The sequence below is a fragment of the Entelurus aequoreus genome, linkage group LG13 (assembly GCF_033978785.1).
Source record: "Entelurus aequoreus isolate RoL-2023_Sb linkage group LG13, RoL_Eaeq_v1.1, whole genome shotgun sequence".
Lineage (NCBI taxonomy): Eukaryota > Metazoa > Chordata > Actinopteri > Syngnathiformes > Syngnathidae > Entelurus > Entelurus aequoreus.
The window spans coordinates 27,570,229-27,589,653 of NC_084743.1; the positions used below are offsets into that span (position 1 = coordinate 27,570,229).

A 19,425-nucleotide genomic window follows, 5' to 3' on the forward strand; every position below is an offset into this window, starting at 1 on the left:
GGCGGTTTGTACACGCCCACTAATAGTACATGCACATGTACAGTACGTTAGCGCATGTTAGTTAGATCTGAGCCGATCAGCTACACTTAGGAAGCATAACAATTCTAATTAGTTAACTTCATTATTTCTCCCAGGCATGAGAGGGTTTTCTGGTGTGCCCAAGAAAAGTAAAGCCATCACCATGGATGTGAAAAATGAACATCGTAAAAAGCTCTGCCAGAGGAATAAAAGCCCATCAATATTGGCCGCACTTTCGGTTTTTACCGCCCATTTACAGTGCAAATGCCTTAAAGCAGAGATTCTCAAAACTGTGTAGTAAGCCATATAATCCCTCGATTAGTTTTTTTTTATTTTCCTATATTCAAACACAGTGGTACTGTTCAAACTGTGTGTAATGTTAGTGGCTAAAAATATATTTTTTAAATTGTTAAATAACATCTCTGCCTTGTTTTTAATGAATACGCAGGCCTACTACGCTACTGTGTTTTAAAGTTGGTCATTATGGTTTTCTGAGGTGGTACTTGGTGAAAAAAGTTTGAGAACCACTGCCTTGAAGGTATGACTTTGAAGATGATTTTGTATCGTTTGGAGTGAAAAGAACACATTTCGATACTGCAGTATATCTGCATGCAGTATAGACATAACTACTTGGAAATAAACCCCCTTTATTTAATATTGATTTACATTTTATATAAAAAAATTACTTACATTTAATACATTTTGTCAAAATACATAGAAGTCAACCCACATACAAATCAAATATAAAATTATAAAAAGTCCTCATATTTATCATCCTTTTTTTAACAGAAAAACAGATGTGATCTAGGATAAGTCTTGCTGACATGTTTGCAGTTCTGGTAAAACTCCTTTTTCTACTTGTTTTTTCACCCTTTCCGTCGATAGATGAAATTTAGAAAAATATGGTATTTACCAGTTGTCCTCTCAGTGTACAGTACAGGATCTGATCGGTGAACATTCAAGGTGGGCTTCCGTCCCTTTAGTCCACCAGAAACCTCATTTGTGAGCGGCGCACGGTTGTCGTGACAACAACAACGTGCCAAAGTCGATGGAAATGACAAAGACAACAAAACCTGTGGAACGACATATTTTCTGAGAACATATCATATTGCTACCAAGCCAAGCAGCAGATCTACTGATACTAATTAGGGATGTCCTGATACAACTTTTTCACTTCTGATACGATACCTATACATCCTTGACCGATACCGATATTAACCCAATACGATATCAGCAGAAATCATCGTACACGCTTTCATTATTTTGTGGAGTGGAATATTAGAATAGGTCTGAAAACACTAACCACAAGACTAATTTATGATTTTGAAGTGGCGACACCTAGTGGTCCCAATAATTAAACTAAATCATGACGCAATAAGTTGAATGATGCGGACACGTATGCTACTGGATACTTTTAACAAGCTTCTGCCTTGGAGAATTTGTATGTGTAGTAAAGTAGAATTGTTTCATTTTGTTGATACTGGCAGATGTGGTGTTTTAGACTGTAATAGTCCAATTAAGGACACTTTTTTACGTATGTCCAGCTTGTGTGCTAACCAGTCGTGTAGCTGTTAGTTCCTAGTGGCCTATAGCCTACATTAGTGGTGCTCAAACTGTGGTAGGTGTCAGAATAAATGTATCTAAGTTATCACACAACTTTGTGTTACCAGGAGTTCCCGGCGAGAGGACAAAAGCTGTCTTTGATCCTACCAATCAAAAAGCTTGTAAAACTCCACTGTGTAGGATGGGAAGCAACATGAAGGTGTTCTGTCTCTTTGATGTATTGTAATCAACAGAAAGATATTGTCTTGACCCGAGAACTACAAAGCAGAGAGGAAGCAGGACCAGACTCCTCTCAAGGAGACCTTTTCTTTGAACTGCTTTATGACCTTTACTTTGAACCGACCTTTTCTTTTAACTGTTTTAATCAAAGGCGATGGCTGTTTACGACCCCCGTCCCTTAGAAACAGCTGTTGCCATGTAATCAGGGAAAGTCCAAATAAAAGAGGAGGCGTACAATCTTTCGTCAAGAGCGTGGTGAGACTGTATAAGAGCACAGTCCAGACGTTTCTCCTCACTGAGCCAAATTTATTTCTGTCTCTGTTTAATTCCTTGCTTCTTGTCTTGTTTAATAGATGTCATCAGTGTTTGAACCTGACAGTAGGTGTACCCCTAATGGTGAGCCAAATAATCACTTGATTAAAGCAATATTTTATTTACCAATATGCAAACACAGTGTTACTGTTCAAACTGTGTGTTATGTTACAGTGGCCGGACTGTAGAGTCGCACCCAGAATTGTATTTAAGATTTTTTTTTTAGCTGCAGATATATATGTTGTGAAATATTCTGTGAATGTTTATTTACATACGTTAATTGTTTCCAAACAGTGCCTGTAACACGGCAGTAAAACGGCTTACCAAAAAAAACAAAAGTCATGGTCATGGACCCACTAGCTGCGGAAGCTAACTCTCCAATCAGCTAAACAGACTCAATAATTCCACGGTGAAGTTTTGGTGAATTTAAAAAACTGAAACAATACAAAAAGAATGCCGTTGTAAGTTAATAATACTAACAAAGACACTCGTAAACGTGTTAGCACATTCGCTATTGCTAACGACGGCAGCTTAATTACATTACGATAGCACGTACAAATATGCATGAAAACAAACCTACAGACATCACACATGGGACGGTTTAGAAACTATGAATAATTTTACTTATATTGTAAAACTTACAAATGTTGCTTGGAGTGATGAATGAAGAAACGCTATGGACGACAAAACGGCACTTTTGGTCGAAAGCACTAAACAGGAGGAAATACTGAAGACGTTTGCAGTGAAGAAAATCATCCAAAAGATGGCGCCGTTGCATAAACAATAACACACCTTTGCAGTGTCTTTGCTTGTGTGTTTTAGTTTACAATTTGTTGCATTATGGGAAGAAAAAGCCATAAATTAGTCGCACAGTGTTATAAGTCGCACGGTTTAAAGCGTAGGCAAAAAAATAGTAGTGGAATTTACAGTAAATCTAGTCGTTAAATAAAACATCTGCCTTGTTTTTAATGAATACTTAGGCCTACTACGGTACTGTGTTTTAATATTCGTTATTATGGTGTTATGAGTTTTTTCTGAGGTGATACTTGGTGAAAAAAGTTTATGTTTTTGTAAATGACTTCGGTATAAAAGGAAAAACCTGTGCGCTTATCGCAAGACATTCAGATATTAACTGGCTGTCCAGCTTTGCACAAGTAAACACGTTTTAGATGCAAGCCAATATAATCCGATACTTGTTTTTTTTTTGCTGATATCGTACCGATAGCTAATATCACTATCGGAGTGGGACACCCCTAATACTAATCCTTAAGGTTTACCGGTGGATCCACCACTTGGAAAAAAAAAAACCCAAAAATGACAAATCTTCCTAAACTCAACATTGCTTAAAAGTGGTCATAAAAACTGAGCCAAGCCTTCGTTACCGCCACAAAAACATCTGCGTTCCTGCTTCCCCGATAAAGAGATGGAACATGTTTTTAGCGTTGTACTTTTTAACTGTGCATAAGTATGGCGTGGTGTGAATACATTTTTTTTTTTTTTTTTTTAGCGCTTCAGAGTGTCATTCAGTATAGGGCTGCATAACCTACGTTTGAAAATAGAGCTCCAAAGCACACCGAGCACATAATGCTGACGCGGTCAGTCACTATGTCACCTAAAAGCCTCATAGAAAAAGTATTGTTTCCATGTCCATATATAATCCATTGTATACTGTGGTTACAAAAAAGAAGTACAAAGAGTCAAGTTAGGCTACGCGGCGGTTTCATGTATAATCCCCTCTCGTTTCTTTGGGAGTAGCTCTCTTCTCTCGTCGATGTTGATGACCGGCTTCCGACCGTTTTGTCCGTCCATGTACATCTTTGTATACACTGGGTTTTCGTAGTTCATGGGCTGGATGGAGGCAAAAGACACGGATATTAGAAAAGCAGCAAATCTGATCTCGTCGTGCAATCCGACATTCCACAAGGTAGTATGAAATATTAAAGCATTGACAGCAATTACTTCAAATAAAATACTTTTTTTACACTCCACTGGATTGGGGGGTGACGATAATAGCATCGCTCCTGTTGTCACGGCAACCAATGACTTCATTTTTGGCCACTTCGCGGGTTAACCAATGCACACGGATTTCTACGTGACAATGATCATACTTCAAAAAAAGCACATCAATATGTCTATTTATGTTGCTTTAATATGTCAATATTAATAAGTGCATCGTTAAAGAAAGATTCGATGAAAGGGTTAAGATTAGGTGCGAGGGCAACAAAAAATAAAAACATACTAAATTTGAGCATGAAATCATGGATGCAGGATTATACAAAACCATGCATAAAAAAATTCGGTAACACGTTAGTATGGGGAACACATATTCACCATTAATTAGTCGCTTATTAACAAGCAAATTAGTAACATATTGGCTCTTAATTAGTCATTATTAAGTACTTATTAATGCCTTATTCTGCATGGCCTTATTATACAACAAGTAAGCCATTAACTAAGAGTCTTCCCTCAATAACCTCAGAATTATTGCTTATTAGTAACCCTAACCCTAACCCTTATATGTTCCCCTAGTGCCCAAATAACTCTAAATTAAGTATTTGTTACTTTAATAAGCAACTAATTAATGGTGACTATGTTCCCCATACTAAAGTGTTACTAAAAATGCGTATTTAAGTGACAAATAATATTTATACACAGTAGGACCTCGGTTTTTGTACAGTACATCCCACTTTTCATATGATTAAACATTGAGTGTCTTGGTTGTTACTGACATATTACAGTTGTCCATCGCCACCTTCTTGGTTATTTTAAGTTTGATTAATGTTTTTTTTAATGTATTGCAGTGCAGTAATTGTCACATTTTCTATTAGGTCACGGTGATCACAAAAGATATTCACCAAGGAGAGCTTCTGTTTCCATGCCGATGGAGCCATCGTTTTAGTGCCTGTTTTTCATGTTAAGTGAAGAAAAAAAAACCTGTAGATGCACTTCATCTTCTACTCCTGCTAATCAATAACACATTTTCTGTGCAACCTACTAATAAAAGTCTCAATCAATCAATCAAAAAAACATTGGTGAGCCTCAGACGTGAGTGATAACGAACGACAACAGCGGGAACACGCGGTGGGACTTTCACCACTCAATAAAAACTACTAACTAGTACATCCCTCGTGACTTTTTAAATATTCTTTAAAAACACACTTATTTGCGTTGGCTTTGAACACAAGCTGAGCTGGACATATGTATGAACATCATTAATTTATTCTACAAAACCCAAAACCAGTGAAGTTGGCACGTTGTGTAATACGTAAATAAAAACAGAATACAATGAATTGCAAATCCTTTTCAACTTATATTCAATTGAATAGACTGCAAAGACAAGATATTTAATGTTCAAACTGAGAAACACCATTTTTTTTTTTGCGAATAATTATTAACTCAGAATTTAATGGCAGCAACACATTGCAAAAAAATTGGCACAGCGACATTTTTACCACTGTGTTACATGGCCTTTCCTTTTAACATTCAGTAAACGTTTGGGAACTGGGGAGACCAATTTTTGAAGCTTTTCAGGTGGAATTCTTTCCCATTCTTGCTTGATATACAGCTTAAGTTGTTCAACAGTCCGGGGTCTCCGTTGTGGTATTTTACCTTCACCTTCACCGCCCCACCTTCAACTTAGCCAACACAGTTAAATGTTTTTTTAATCATTGCATTAATCATTGATATGTACAGTAATCCTTTGTTTATCGCTGTTCATTGGTTCTGGAACTTCCGCAAAGTAGGAATTATTATACATAAATGTTATATTTTCAAAGCGAGAACATTAAAAAAAAACTGTTACGACCTTTTCCAAGGTTTTACAATAATGAGAGCCCTCTAAACATTAAATAAGTTTAGTCATCTTTAGTCATCTTTAAACGTTTCGTCCAATATTGTAATGCTGGAAAAATATGTAGAATATGCTTTAAAAAAAATCTGTGACAGAGAGAGACGCTGCGAACTTCGAAGCGAGGCAAGAACACATTCTGCATGTAAAACCAGGGATGAGTATACCAATTGCATTTATTCAACGGTAGCAGTTTTTGGAATTTGTGTGTGTTAGTAAATGTTAACTGTTTGATAAGATTTTTTATTTTTTAATATAACATTTAAAAATGAGCTGATTAAGATAACTGTGCTGTCCAGTTGTTCGTACCTTGTTTACTGGTTAGATTTGAGTCTCGATTGCAATGCAGTTGCACTTCCAAGACATTAGAATCTATGGTATGTTGTCTAACTAGGAAACAACCTTTTCCAGGAAGCCGAATGTGTTATACTGCGCCCTACAAGGTGTTTATACTGTAAGTATCGTGCTTATTCACACCAGTTGTTTAATTGTAACAATAATCTTGGTTGTAGCTTCCTTTACCAATTTTGTGAAATCGCTATTTCTAATAGTAGCCTGTCTACTGCAAATCCAATGTATCAACATCAAGCTAGTGCATTTTAAAAGAGCAAAGCCTTACTTTGCGTTTCAGCGTATTCTACCAAGTACTGTATACTTGCTTTGTTGGTGTTGAAAATTTCAACATTACTTAGAGCAGTGGTTCTTAACCTGGGTTCGATCGAACCCTAGGGGTACGGTGAGTTGGCTTCAGGGGTTTGGTGGAGCCTCTGCCCGACTCATTGTGTAAATAGAAACTTCTCCCTATTGGCGTATTATGGATACCCTCAAACAATGTTCCCTCTAATTTTCCATATGCGTGAGCAAACGCAAAAACTCCTTGAGTATTCAGTGGAGCACATGTGAGCACACCTGTCCCAAACCTGACTAAATAACAAATTAAAGGTTTTATTATTATAATCAAATGACAGCTGTCATTTCCATGAGATTATTTTCTAATATAAGTGTTTTGGCCCACTTACAACAACAATAACAAAAAATATTGTTTTTCATGAGCTGTGTACTAGTATTGTATGTCTGGGTGGAAAACGAAGAAAAGGAACAGACTTTGCTGTGAAAATAAAAAATATATATATATTTGATCATTTATAATGACATGAGAGTGGCACTTGCCAAGGTGAAGCCACGCATATCTGAACTAATCTCTCAAAGGCAACAGCAGAAGTCACACTGATTTACACGTGTGTAATTTGTTGTGAGTTCATGCACTGTGTTGGTTTTGTTCTTTGAACAAGGTGATGTTCATGCACAGTTCATTTTGTGCACCAGTAAAAAAAACATAACTTTGCCTTGAATTTGAATTTTTTATTTTTTTTATTTTTCACTAAAGAAGGGTTCGGTGAATGCGCATATGAAACTGGTGGGGTTCGGAACCTCCGACAAGGTTAAGAGCCCCTGATTTAGAGGGCGTTTGGTTGAGTTCGCCTTTCATGCTGTTTGAGTGATTGTTTACGTGAGCCGGTGTTTTAGTCTGGAACCGGTCGTGACGTCACGTGCAACCAAGGTATCAAAATATGGCATTATTTGATTTTACGTGAACTGATACCAGGTAGTACCGATGGAATTCGGTCAGTGCCTACAAAAGTTCGGGACCCACTACTATGCAAAACTTTAATTACTTTCTATAAAATGTGTTTTTAAAAAAAATGATATCGTAGTTCTGAATTGGATTTACGTGATTTATTTTGGGATATATTGCTCATACGATTGGGTTTTCTCCTGACCTTTTGAAAGGGATTACCACCAAAAACCGAGGTGTCACAGGTGTCTTTATTATTTTCTGTATTGATCCTACACTATTATTGTTTTTTTTGTTACTTCTGATATGGCCTTCCCACGGTTTACTTGCTTATTTATTTATTTATTTTCTGTGACTTTTTATTTTGTATTGTTTTACATCTGATCAACTTCCGTGACTTTCCTTTTCTTTTTTAAGTGTGAACGGTGGAGAGGCCCTCGAGAGGTGATTTTGGGATCACTTCCTGAGGATCCTTGATGCCGAGAAATGTTCATCCATCTTGCTATGGTCTGGATAGCCTGCTGATCCTGAGCCAGAGCGGGATGGATGGATAAATATATACAATATCTGGGTATCTTTTCTAATAATGTTTATACTGTAAACCTTGAATTGTTAAAGTTTAAGTGCACCTCTCTCCTCAAGTGTGCATGTGAGTGGGTATGAGTGGATGTGTGATTGTATGAAGGTTTTGCGTGACCAAAGTATGACTGTTAAATGTGATTATAACTGTAAAATTCAATAAAAATATTTGCAAAAAAAAATAAAAAATTATATCGTAGTTCTGAATTGGATTTACGTGATTTCTTTTGGGATATATTGCTCATACGATTGGGTTTTCTCCTGACCTTTTGAAAGGGATTACCACCAAAAACCGAGGTATCACGGTATTCTGGATGCATGTGCTCAAACTAATTCAGTGAATCATCCATTAGGAACCTGTTTGACTTTAGTGACATCAGACAGTAGGAAGTGGATTCATATGGTGCCTTTCTTCGCGGTTTACCTGACACATGGAACGTGACAAATTGGGGGAGGGGCGGGGGGACACTATCCACTTAAGTGTTGAATATCTTAAAATCTGTTTTGTGGCAATTCCAACTTTTGACCGCAGCGTCTGTTGCTATATAGTAGGGGTGTGGGAAAAAATTGATTCGAATTCGAATCGCGATTCTCACGTTGTGCGATTCAGTATCGATTCTCATTTTTAAAAAATCGATTTATTTGTAATTTTTATTTGTATTTATTTTTTTATTTTTGTATTATTAATCAATCCAACAAAACAATACACAGCAATACCATAACAATGCAATCCAATTCCAAAACCAAACCCGACCCAGCAACACTCAGAACTGCAATAAACACAGCAATTGAGAGGAGACACAAACACGACACAGAACAAACCAAAAGTAGTGAAACAAAAAAGAATATTATCAACAACACTATCAATATTAGTTACAATTTCAACGTAGCAGTGATTAAAAATCCCTCATTGACATTATCATTAGACATTTATAAAAATAAAAAAAAAGACCATTAGTGTCACAGTGGCTTACACTTGCATCACATCTCATAAGCTTGACAACACACCGTGTCCAATATTTTCACAAAGATAAAATAAGTCATATTTTTGGTTCATTTAAGAGTTAAAACAACTTTACATTATTGCAATCAGTTGATATAACATTGTCCTTTACAATTATAAAAGCTTTTTACAAAAATCTACTACTCTGCTTGCATGTCAGCAGACTGGGGTAGATCCTGCTGAAATCCTATGTATTGAATGAATAGAGAATCGTTTTGAATCGGGAAAATATTGTTTTTGAATCGAGAATCGTGTTGAATCGGAAAAAATCGATTTAGAATCGAATCGTGACCCCAAGAATCGATATTGAATCGAATCGTGGGACACCCAAAGATTCGCAGCCCTTCTATATAGAGTGGTGCTTTCCATCATTTTCAGCCGACTGCATTGCAAAATGGTTAACCCTCCCTCTTCCTCTCTGGTGCCATAAGAATCCCTTCCCTACTGTATTCAAAGGTGAATACAAACATTGCATAACACCCGTACGTTGCTGACTGATTGCTTACATTCTATACAACGATGATTCATGTCCTTATCAGGCAAATTTATAGTGAGGTTTGAAAAATTCACCTGTCCAGGGATTACCTCCTTGGGCACCGAATTGATACCCAAGGCGCGAGGGTCACTGGATTTTACACACCAGCCCTGCAACAGAAGCAAGCACCACCGCTGTTCATGCAAAGCTTGCCAAAATGGCTTTAAAAACTGCTTAACAACATGCATTCCCCAGTCCGTCTGCATGTGAGGTATTAAGACGATTACTTAAGGGGAAGTAAATAAACATCAGTTAACATACAAGAAGCATGTCTTTGAAATTAGAGCTAAATAATTGCTCAGACAAAAGCAGATGTCAAAGTTGGCAGTGCAAAACAAGCAAAAGCATCAAGTTTGAGGCGCTAACAGCTAAAGCAGACGAGAACATCAGTGAAGGTGTTATAACTCATTCCATATGCGCAGTGTACGTGTGAATTTGAGGTCTATGATGAGAATACATTAAAAGTTTGGTTCGTTCTTGGTGTCTATAAAATCTGTCATTGTATTGTACTTTTTCCTTTAAATCAGACGTGTCAAACTCGTTTTCATAGAGGGCCACATCACAGTTTACACTGCCCTCTGAGGGCTACTTATACAGTCGTGGTCAAAAGTTTACATACACTTGTAAATAACATAATGTCATGGCTGTCTTGAGTTTCCAATAATTTCAACAACTCTTATTTTTTGGTGATAGAGTGATTGGAGCACCTACTTGTTGGTCACCAAAAACATTCATGAAGTTTGGTTCTTTAAAGAATGTATTATGGGTCTACAGAAAATGTGACCAAATCTGCAGGGTCAAAAGTATACATAAAGCAATGTTAATGTTTGGTATTGTGGCCAAACAGCTAAATTGAACATACATTTCCTACAGAAGGTCTTATCTTTGTCCATGTGATGTCAGATGAAACAAAAATTTAGCAGTTTGGCCACAATACCCAGCAATATGTTTGGAGGAGAAAAGGTGAGGCCTTTAATCCCATGAACACCATTCCTACCGTCAAGCATGGTGGTGGTAGTATTATGCTCTGGACCTGTTTTGCCGCCAATGTAACTGTTGCTTTAAATGGGACGGATTAGCTACAAATTATTCAGGACAACCTAAAATCATCAGCCCAGAGGTTGGGTCTCGGGCGTAGTTGGGTGTTCCAACAGGACAATGACCCCAAATACACGTCAAAAGTGGTAAAGGATTGACTAAATCAGGCTACAACTATGGTTTTAGAATGGCCTTCCCAAAGTCCTGACTTAAAGGTGTGGACAATGCTTTAGAAACAAGTCCATGTCAGAAAACCAACACATTTAGCTGAACTGCACCAATTTTGTCAAAAGGAGTGGTCAAAAATTCAACCAGAAGCTTGCCAGAAGCTTGTGGATGGCTACCAAAAGCGCCTTATTGCAGTGAAACTTGCCAAGGGACATGTAACCAAATATTAACATTGCTGTATGTATACTTTTGACCCAGCAGATTTGGTCACATTTCCAGTAGACCCATAATAAATTCATAAAAGAACCAAACTTCATGAAAGTTTGTTGTGACCAACAAGTATGTGCTCCAATCACTCTATCACAAAAAAATAATCATCAATCATTGATTGATTGAAAAAAATAAGGGTTGTAGAAATTATTGGAAACTCAAGACAGCCATGACATTATGTTCTTTACAAGTCCTTTACAACTTTTGACCATGACTGTATATTAGTTTCCCTATGCACGTGACTATTGTACTTTGTTTATTACATACACTGTAAAAACAATCTGTATATTTTACATTAAAATTCTGGTGATTGAGTTGCCAGGTTTTTTTTTGCAACCTATTACGGTAAATGGAAAAAGAGTAGCACTTTTTTTTAAACAAAAAAAACAGGCAGTTCAGTCGCCAGAATTTTACTAAAAAAATTACCGTGGGTTTACAACATATTACTCGAAAAAGAACAACATTGGCATGTTTTTTTTGAAAATTATGGCAAATGAGCTGACAGTTTTTTACCGTAAAAAAATGTGGTATCGTTTTTCTATATACAATAATACACCGTAAAAACAACAACCGTGAGTTTTTATGGTCGAAAAGTAATTTGACAGAATTTTGCCGTAAAAAACTGTGGTAGAGTGTTTTGTTTTTTTTTATTTTACAGTAATTTACAGTAACGTACATTTTTACCGTAACATCGAATGTCATTTTTACAGTGAACAATTTGATGAACACCTTGCTTTAAAATCATAAGTAATTTTTTTTTTATTTTGACAAAAATTTGTTTGGTAAGTATTCTAATAGTTGTGGCAATATTGGATGATATTAACGTGTTAAAAAGGTATGTAATTTCATGCAGTACATATAGTTTTGTTTGTCAAAATGGAAAGAACTAATATATTCAGTAAGAAAATATTAGGTACTTTATTTGACACATATTTGCAGGCGCTCGTGGTCCAGATAAAATGATGTGGTGCACAACATCTGGCCCCCGGCGTTAACCATTGCTTGTGCATTTTTTTTTAAACCCCGCCCCCTAAAAAGCACAGACAAATACCTATAATACTTACTTACCAATCTGTTATACATTATACTGTATGTATTTGTATAACAGAATAACAAGTGCAGCACACCAGAGTTTTTTGCTGATATTGTGTTTCTAGCTGTAATGGACTGTCTGTCTTTGTCAGGGGGGACTTACAAGATCAGCAGGGGGTTCGATCATTATTTCCCCCGCTGCCCATATATGTACACCACTGACGAGAATGTTATGACCACTAACAACATTAAATCCGATACAACAGCTGTAAAATACTGCTAAAAATAACAAGTGCAGTGCAGTTGTACAGCAGTGTAAAAGTTAGTACCTAACTCATTTTATATTTGAAAAGGCAGCTGGAGCTTTTGTATTGGATCTCATTCTATGGATTCTATGGCTGATTGGTTGACTTGGTATCATTGATTATGTATGTCATCATTTCATGCTCTGTCTACTTCTGCATTGTAATACCTGGTGTCCATTCCTAAACACACACTGCATAAATGTGAGGCATTTCCACTCACACCGGCCGAGTGGACGTTTGCCGACCCACCTTTTGAGGGTCCAGTGTGAAGCTGGGTCGCAACAGGCTGCCTGCGTCTGCATGGTTGTCGTGGTCAACTTCATACATGTTGTACGACGGGTTCCCAATCTCCACATTTAATCCCCCATTGGTCATTGGCTGCCTTTGGACACGTTTCCCCCTGTGGTGTGGATTTTCGCCCGTTATTTACAATACATGTAACACTGTGCAACAACATGCATGCCACAAACAACATATAACTTGTTCCACTGTGTTTAACAACTAAAATGACATATTATGATGTTCCAAGACCACAACATGCTCAAAACAAACAACTATAGGGGCCATTCCATTGAATCCGTGTCATCTGCGTCCCCAGGTAATAAAGTGTATAAATATGCAGTACAGTTAACTGTAAAATAGTGTTGTAATGATACCAATATTTTGGTACCGGTACTAAAAATTTTTCGGTACTTTTCTAAATAAAGGGTACCACAAAAAAAATTGCATTATTGCCTTTATTTTAACCAAAAATCTTACAGTACATTAAACATATGTTTCTTATTGCAGTTAGAGGCCTACTCCCCACCTTCTACCATCCTAGTCACGTCCGTTGTGTCCTTGGGCAAGACACTTCACCCTTGCTCCTGATGGCTGCTGGTTAGCGCCTTGCATGGCAGCTCCCGCTATCAGTGTGTGAATGTGTGTGTGAATGGGTGAATGTGGAAATACTGTCAAAGCGCTTTGAGTACCTTGAAGGTAGAAAAGCGCTATACAAGTATAACCCATTTATCATTTATCATTTACTGAAACCCACTACAACCGACCACGCAGTCTGATAGTTTATATATCAATGATGAAATCTTAACATTGCAACACATGCCAATACGGCCGGGTTAACTTATAAAGTGCAATTTTAAATTCCCCGCTAAACTTCCGGTTGAAAACGCCTTTGGATGATGACGTATGCGCGTGACGTAGCCAGTGAAACAGAAGTATCGGTACCCCATTGAAAACAATACAAAATAGCTGTGTTTTCATCTCATAATTCCACAGTATTCTGGACATCTGCGTTGGTGAAACCTTGCAATTTGTTTAATGAACAATGAAGACTGCAAAGAAGAAAGTTGTAGGTGGGATCGGTGTATTAGCAGGTGGCTGTAGCAACACAACCAGGAAGACTTACTTGGATAGCAGACGCGCTAGCCGAAGCTAGCCGCCAACCGCACGGATGATCGGGTGAAGTCCTTCGTCGCGCCGTCGATCGCTGGAACGCAGGTGAGCACGGGTGTTGATGAGCAGATGAGGGCTGGCTGGCGTAGGTGGAGCGCTAATGTTTTTTATCATAGCTCTGTGAGGTCCCGCTACACTAAGTTAGCTTCAATGGCGTCGTTAGCAACATCATTTTTAAGCTTCGCCAAGCTGGAAAGCATTAACCGTGTATTTACATGTCCCTGGTTTAATAGTATTGTTGATCTTCTGTCTATCCTTCCAGTCAGGGATTTATTTATTTTGTTTCTATATGCAGTCAAGCACGATGCTATCACGTTAGCTCCGTAGTTAAGTTAGCTTCAGTGGCGTCATTAGCAACATCATTTTTAAGCTTCGCCAAGCTGGAAAGCATTAACCGTGTATTTACATGTCCCTGGTTTAATAGTATTTTTGATCTTCTGTTCATCCTTCCAGTCAGGGATTTATTTATTGTGTTTCTATATGCAGTTAAGCACGATGCTATCACGTTAGCGCCGTAGCTAAAGTGTTTCGTGGATGTATTGTCGTGGAGATAAAAGTCACTGTGAATGTCCATTTCGCGTTCTCGACTCTCATTTTCAAGAGGATATAGTATCCGAGGTGGTTTAAAATACAAATCCGTGATCCACAATAGAAAAAGGAGAGATTGTGGAATCCAATGAGCCAGCTTGTACCTAAGTCACGGTCAGAGCGATAAAAGATATGTCTTGCACTGCGTTCTAGTCCGTCACTCTAACGTTCCTCATCCACGAATCTTTCATCCTCACTCAAATTAATGGGGTAATCGTCGCTTTCTCGGTCCGAATCGCTCTAGCTGCATTGAAAACAATAGGAAAATATGAGGAGAAGATCAACTGACTACGTCACGCTACTTCCGGTAGGGGCAAGGCTTTTTTTTATCAGAGATCAAAAGTTGTGAACTTTATCGTCGTTGTTCTATACTAAATCCTTTCAGCAAAAATATGGCAATATCGCGAAATGATCAAGTATGACACATAGAATGGATCTGCTATCCCCGTTTAAATTAAAAAAAAATCATTTCAGTAGGCCTTTAAGTCTTTATATAAAATAGTTAACATACAAGACAACTTGTCTTTTATTAGTAAGTAAAAAAAAACAAAGGCTCCTAATTAGTCTGCTGACATATGCAGTAACATATTGTGATATTTATCATTCTGTTATTGTGTCAACATTATTAAGGACAAGTGGTAGAAAAGTAATTATTAATATACTTGTTTATATACTGTTAATATCTGCTTACTTTCTCTTTTAACATGTTCTGTCTACACTTCTGTTAAAATGTAATAATCACTTCTTCTTCTCTTCTTTGATACTTTACATTAGTTTTGGATGATACCACACATTTAGGTATCAATCCGATACCAAGTAGTTACAGGATCATACATTGGTCATATTCAAAGTCCTCATGTGTCCAGAGACATATTTCCTGAGTTTATAAACATAATATACATTTTTTTTAAACGAAAGAAGATGTTGTGATGCCAAAAAATATTGACGTAATCATAGTGGTATCGACTGGATACGTGCCTGTACTTGATATCGTTACAGTGGATGTTAGGGGTAGATCCACCAATGGCGTTTGTTTACATTGTGACGGCGGTGAGCTATGGCGTGTAGTGAAGCATGTTTAGCTATTCCTCGTCCTGCAGGGATGATACTTGAAAGAAACTTACTGTATTTGTCGCCATGGAGGCCAGGATTAGTGATTTAGAAGTAGCTAAACCACTGCCGACGGCGGATGGACGTTAGCTGCTTAAAGCATCTCTTCCTGAGGACGTTTCAGTGTTATAACTTCACCTTTATCGTTAGTTTTTAAGCCAAAATGCATCCGTTCTCCTTTTTCTGTCTACACACTGTGTCTGCTTGTAAGTACTCCGTGATTGTGTGCCGCCGAACATGCTCCTCTGCTCATAAACCAGCAATGTCATGACGTGACTTTGACGCGGGTCTACTTTTCAGAGGCGGTATAGTACCAAAAATGAGTTATTAGTATCGCGGTACTATACTAATACCGGCATACCGCGCAACCCTACTGTAAGTTGAGGTATTAATGTATTTTCAAATGCTATGCAAAAAAACGTACTCCTTTTACTTTCAAGCCTGTTACTCAAATGAGTCATCTCCAGCTTAGTAACCTTGCACAACAGCTAAAGTTGCCTGAGATGGGTCAATACACATTTTGTGTACAGTAGGAGGGGGAATTCATATGGCCCTATTAGTGTTGGTTTACCTGACACACGAAACACGACAAATTGCGTGCACTATCCACTTTAGCCGCCAGATGGCAGTAGTGTGTTGAATATCTTAAAACTAGTTTTGTGGTGATTCCAACCTTGACCACAGCGTCAATTGCTATGTAGCGTGGCGCTTTCCATCATTTTCACCAGACTGCATTGCAAAATGATTACCTCGCCCCCCACCCCTTCTTCTGCTCACACAATCTCCACCTAGGAATTGAGCTATATGAATCCCTTCCCTACTGCAGTTATCAGATTTAGAGTTGAAAAAAACAAATACACTGAAGCAAAGGGTACCTATGGTGTGGAATGGCCCTTATGTTCTGTTCACACAAACAACTTTCCAGCATTTGTGGTAAATTAGTTACTCACCTTTGCTTCCGTCTGAAGATATAAATTCCCGCTACCACCATCACAATCAAGATGACCAGCAGGACCAGAGGCACAATAATAGCTATACTCCCTGAGAAAGACGATAAAGAGATAGATGACAGTGATAAGGTTTTTTTTTTCTCCCAAAACAACAATACGCTGAGTGCATGTGATGCTTCATTTACATGTTATGTAAAATGCCTCTTTTTTTTTCTATAAAAGGCATAAATGGTTTTGGATAAGTGGACCCAGTGATCATTTTTGAGCAACAGCTGGACCTCCAATTAACATGTGGTGAACATGCTGGGTTATGGTAGGACGGAGTTTAGTTACTCTGCGCCAGAGTAATTACCAAGACTCATCCAAGCGTAATCAAACCAAAACTAACCTCCACTCGTATTATCTGATCTGCTGCTTTTGGGCGCAGGTCTCTCACACTGCGTTCCAGCCCAGTTTGTGGAACACCTGTGCAGACGACAGCATTATTAAACAAAACTTTATTGACGAGCATCGTTTTGCCTGGGGGAAGAAAAACCTATTTAAACAATTAAAACAAACACTATGTTGAAATAAACAAACGCGTATGCATGTTGTGTCCACAGACGGAGGGTGATATTTAATGTTGAACATGTGGGGGAAAAAAAGCGGGAAAAAACACGTCCTCGTGTTGATTGTGTTGGAATGGGCATGACGTACAGCATGTCCCTTGTTAGCAGAGGTGAGATCCAATTTCACAGGAGTGACGCAGATGGGTTCTGTAAAGCATCGATGATCCGGAAGGTGCAACCGGGTAATGGAATTATGACATGCAATCGAATCACACCATCAGGCTACTGTATATGCATAACAATGCAGACCCGTGAAGCCAAAGAAAATATGTGTTTCACACAAAAATTAATCCAGTCAATCTCCTTGAACCTGTGTTCCGATAATGAGCGTTAATAACAAACAGGTGAAATTCTGCGTTCCCCTTCCGTAGGACATGATCCAAATATCCTGCTTGCCAACATGCACGCTGCGCAGAATGCAGCCGGATGAGCGTATGATGTACACAGGTCAGGTTTGAGCTTCGCCGCTATGCTGAGCGAGGTCTGCATGAGATGGGTGAGAGTGACAGCATAGAGTCATGCAGCAACTCATAATGTAACAAGTGCCTCGTTCGAGTTGAGCCGGTGTGTGAATTTAGAGCTTTGCATAAGTGTTGGTCAATGAGGCTGCACGTGTTGGGTGAATTATTACTAAAAAAATCAGTGTTATGCATTGAGTAGAGGTAGTGAATAATGCGCAATGTATGCAAATCTTACACAGTCGTTAAAGTAGGGGCTAACAACTTCTGACAGTAAAAGCTGTAAATGTCGGGGCGTAAACGTTCCCCCGAACAAATGCCTTGCTCTCATGTTAATTAAGGTCGGCGAGTACATAAAGGTTAATCATGCATTTGTGTGCCTGTTTAGCATTCATGCTTTTCTTTAAAAGGCTGCTTGATAGATTTAAATGTCATTTGCATTCACATTTCCCGGACATCTAAACATCTTTATGCATTTGTACTTAAAGTCAATTCTAATACACGAGGTACCTCGGGATACGAGTACGTCAGCTCACGGGTTTTTCAAGATACAAGCTTTATCTCGGCTGATTGTTGCTCTCCAGGCTGCGGACACAAATTCGGGGATACGAGCCGAGTGGCATTAGTTAGCGTGGCGAATGCCACAGTGCACTGCAAAACCTGAAATCTAAGTAAGATTACATATCTAAAAATAAGGGTGATATTTGATTATTTTCTGTCTGATAAGATAATTCTTCTCACTAAGCAGATTTTATGTTGGAGTGTTTTACTTGTTTTAAGGGTTTTGGTCCTAAATTATGTCAGTAAGATATTACAGCTTGTTGCTGAGATGTTATGACCTATATTGAGTAAAACATGCTTGAAACTACAATCACAACTGATGCAAAGCTGTGTCATCAACACTCACAAGTATAAAACTACTTTTTTAAAGTAATAATTTCTTACTTCAAGCATGAAAAAAAAAATCATGATGCCAAGCGCATATCATTATGTCAAGATAATGGCACTAGCATTTATTTAATTTAAGAATATTTTTCAACATATTGAGCAAAAAGGTCTCTTTTTTTCTATCAAGAAAAGTGCACTTGTTATTAGTGAGAATATACTTATTTTAAGGTAGTTTTGGGTTCATTGAGCTTAGCTAATTTTACTTGATTTGGAAAGTCTTGACAAGCCGAATTTTCTTGTTCTATTGGCAGATCATTTTGCTTAGTTCAAATAAAATACCCCTAATTTTTGTATTTTTTTTTCTGGTTTTTGAACACTGACTTTTTGCAGTGTGAACCCCGTAAGATCCTACCAATACGTCCGGTTTTACGTGCTAGCCTTAGCGTATAGCTTGATGATGTACAACCCATGGAAAAAATGATGGAATCACCAGTCTTGGAGGATGTTCATTCAGTTGTTTAATTTTGTAGAAAAAAAAACAAATGACTTTAAACCTGCTCAGTGGCTCAGTAGAGTGTCCGCCCTGAGACTGGAAGGTGGTGAGTTCAAACCCCGGGCAGAGTCATACCAAAGACTATAAAAATGGGACCCATTGCCTCCCTGCTCGGCACTCAGCATCAAGGGTTGGAATTGGGGGGTTAAATTGCCAAAATGATCTCCGAGCGTGGCCCCCGCTGCTGCTCACTGCTCCCCTCACCTCCCAGGGGGTGAACTTGGGGATGGGTCAAATGCAGAGGGTCATTTCACCACACCTACTGTGTGTGTGACTATCATTGGGACTTTAACTTTAAGAAACACTAAGATAACTCATGAAAACAAATTGCGGTAGTCAGTAACAGTTTAAAT

At 38.1% G+C, this 19,425-nt stretch overlaps 1 protein-coding gene across 1 annotated transcript in view; it reads right to left on the bottom strand.

The window, feature by feature from the left end:
* Positions 1 to 654: 654 nt before the first annotated feature.
* LOC133663276 (low-density lipoprotein receptor-related protein 1B-like) overlaps positions 655 to 19,425 on the bottom strand; it is an 872,326-nt gene continuing 853,555 nt past the window's right edge. Inside the window, 5 exon segments of the mRNA XM_062067630.1 lie at positions 655 to 3,960; positions 9,688 to 9,762; positions 12,715 to 12,865; positions 16,566 to 16,656; positions 16,954 to 17,030. Of these exon segments, the coding sequence (XP_061923614.1) occupies positions 3,820 to 3,960; positions 9,688 to 9,762; positions 12,715 to 12,865; positions 16,566 to 16,656; positions 16,954 to 17,030 (535 nt within the window). The 3' untranslated portion in view covers positions 655 to 3,819.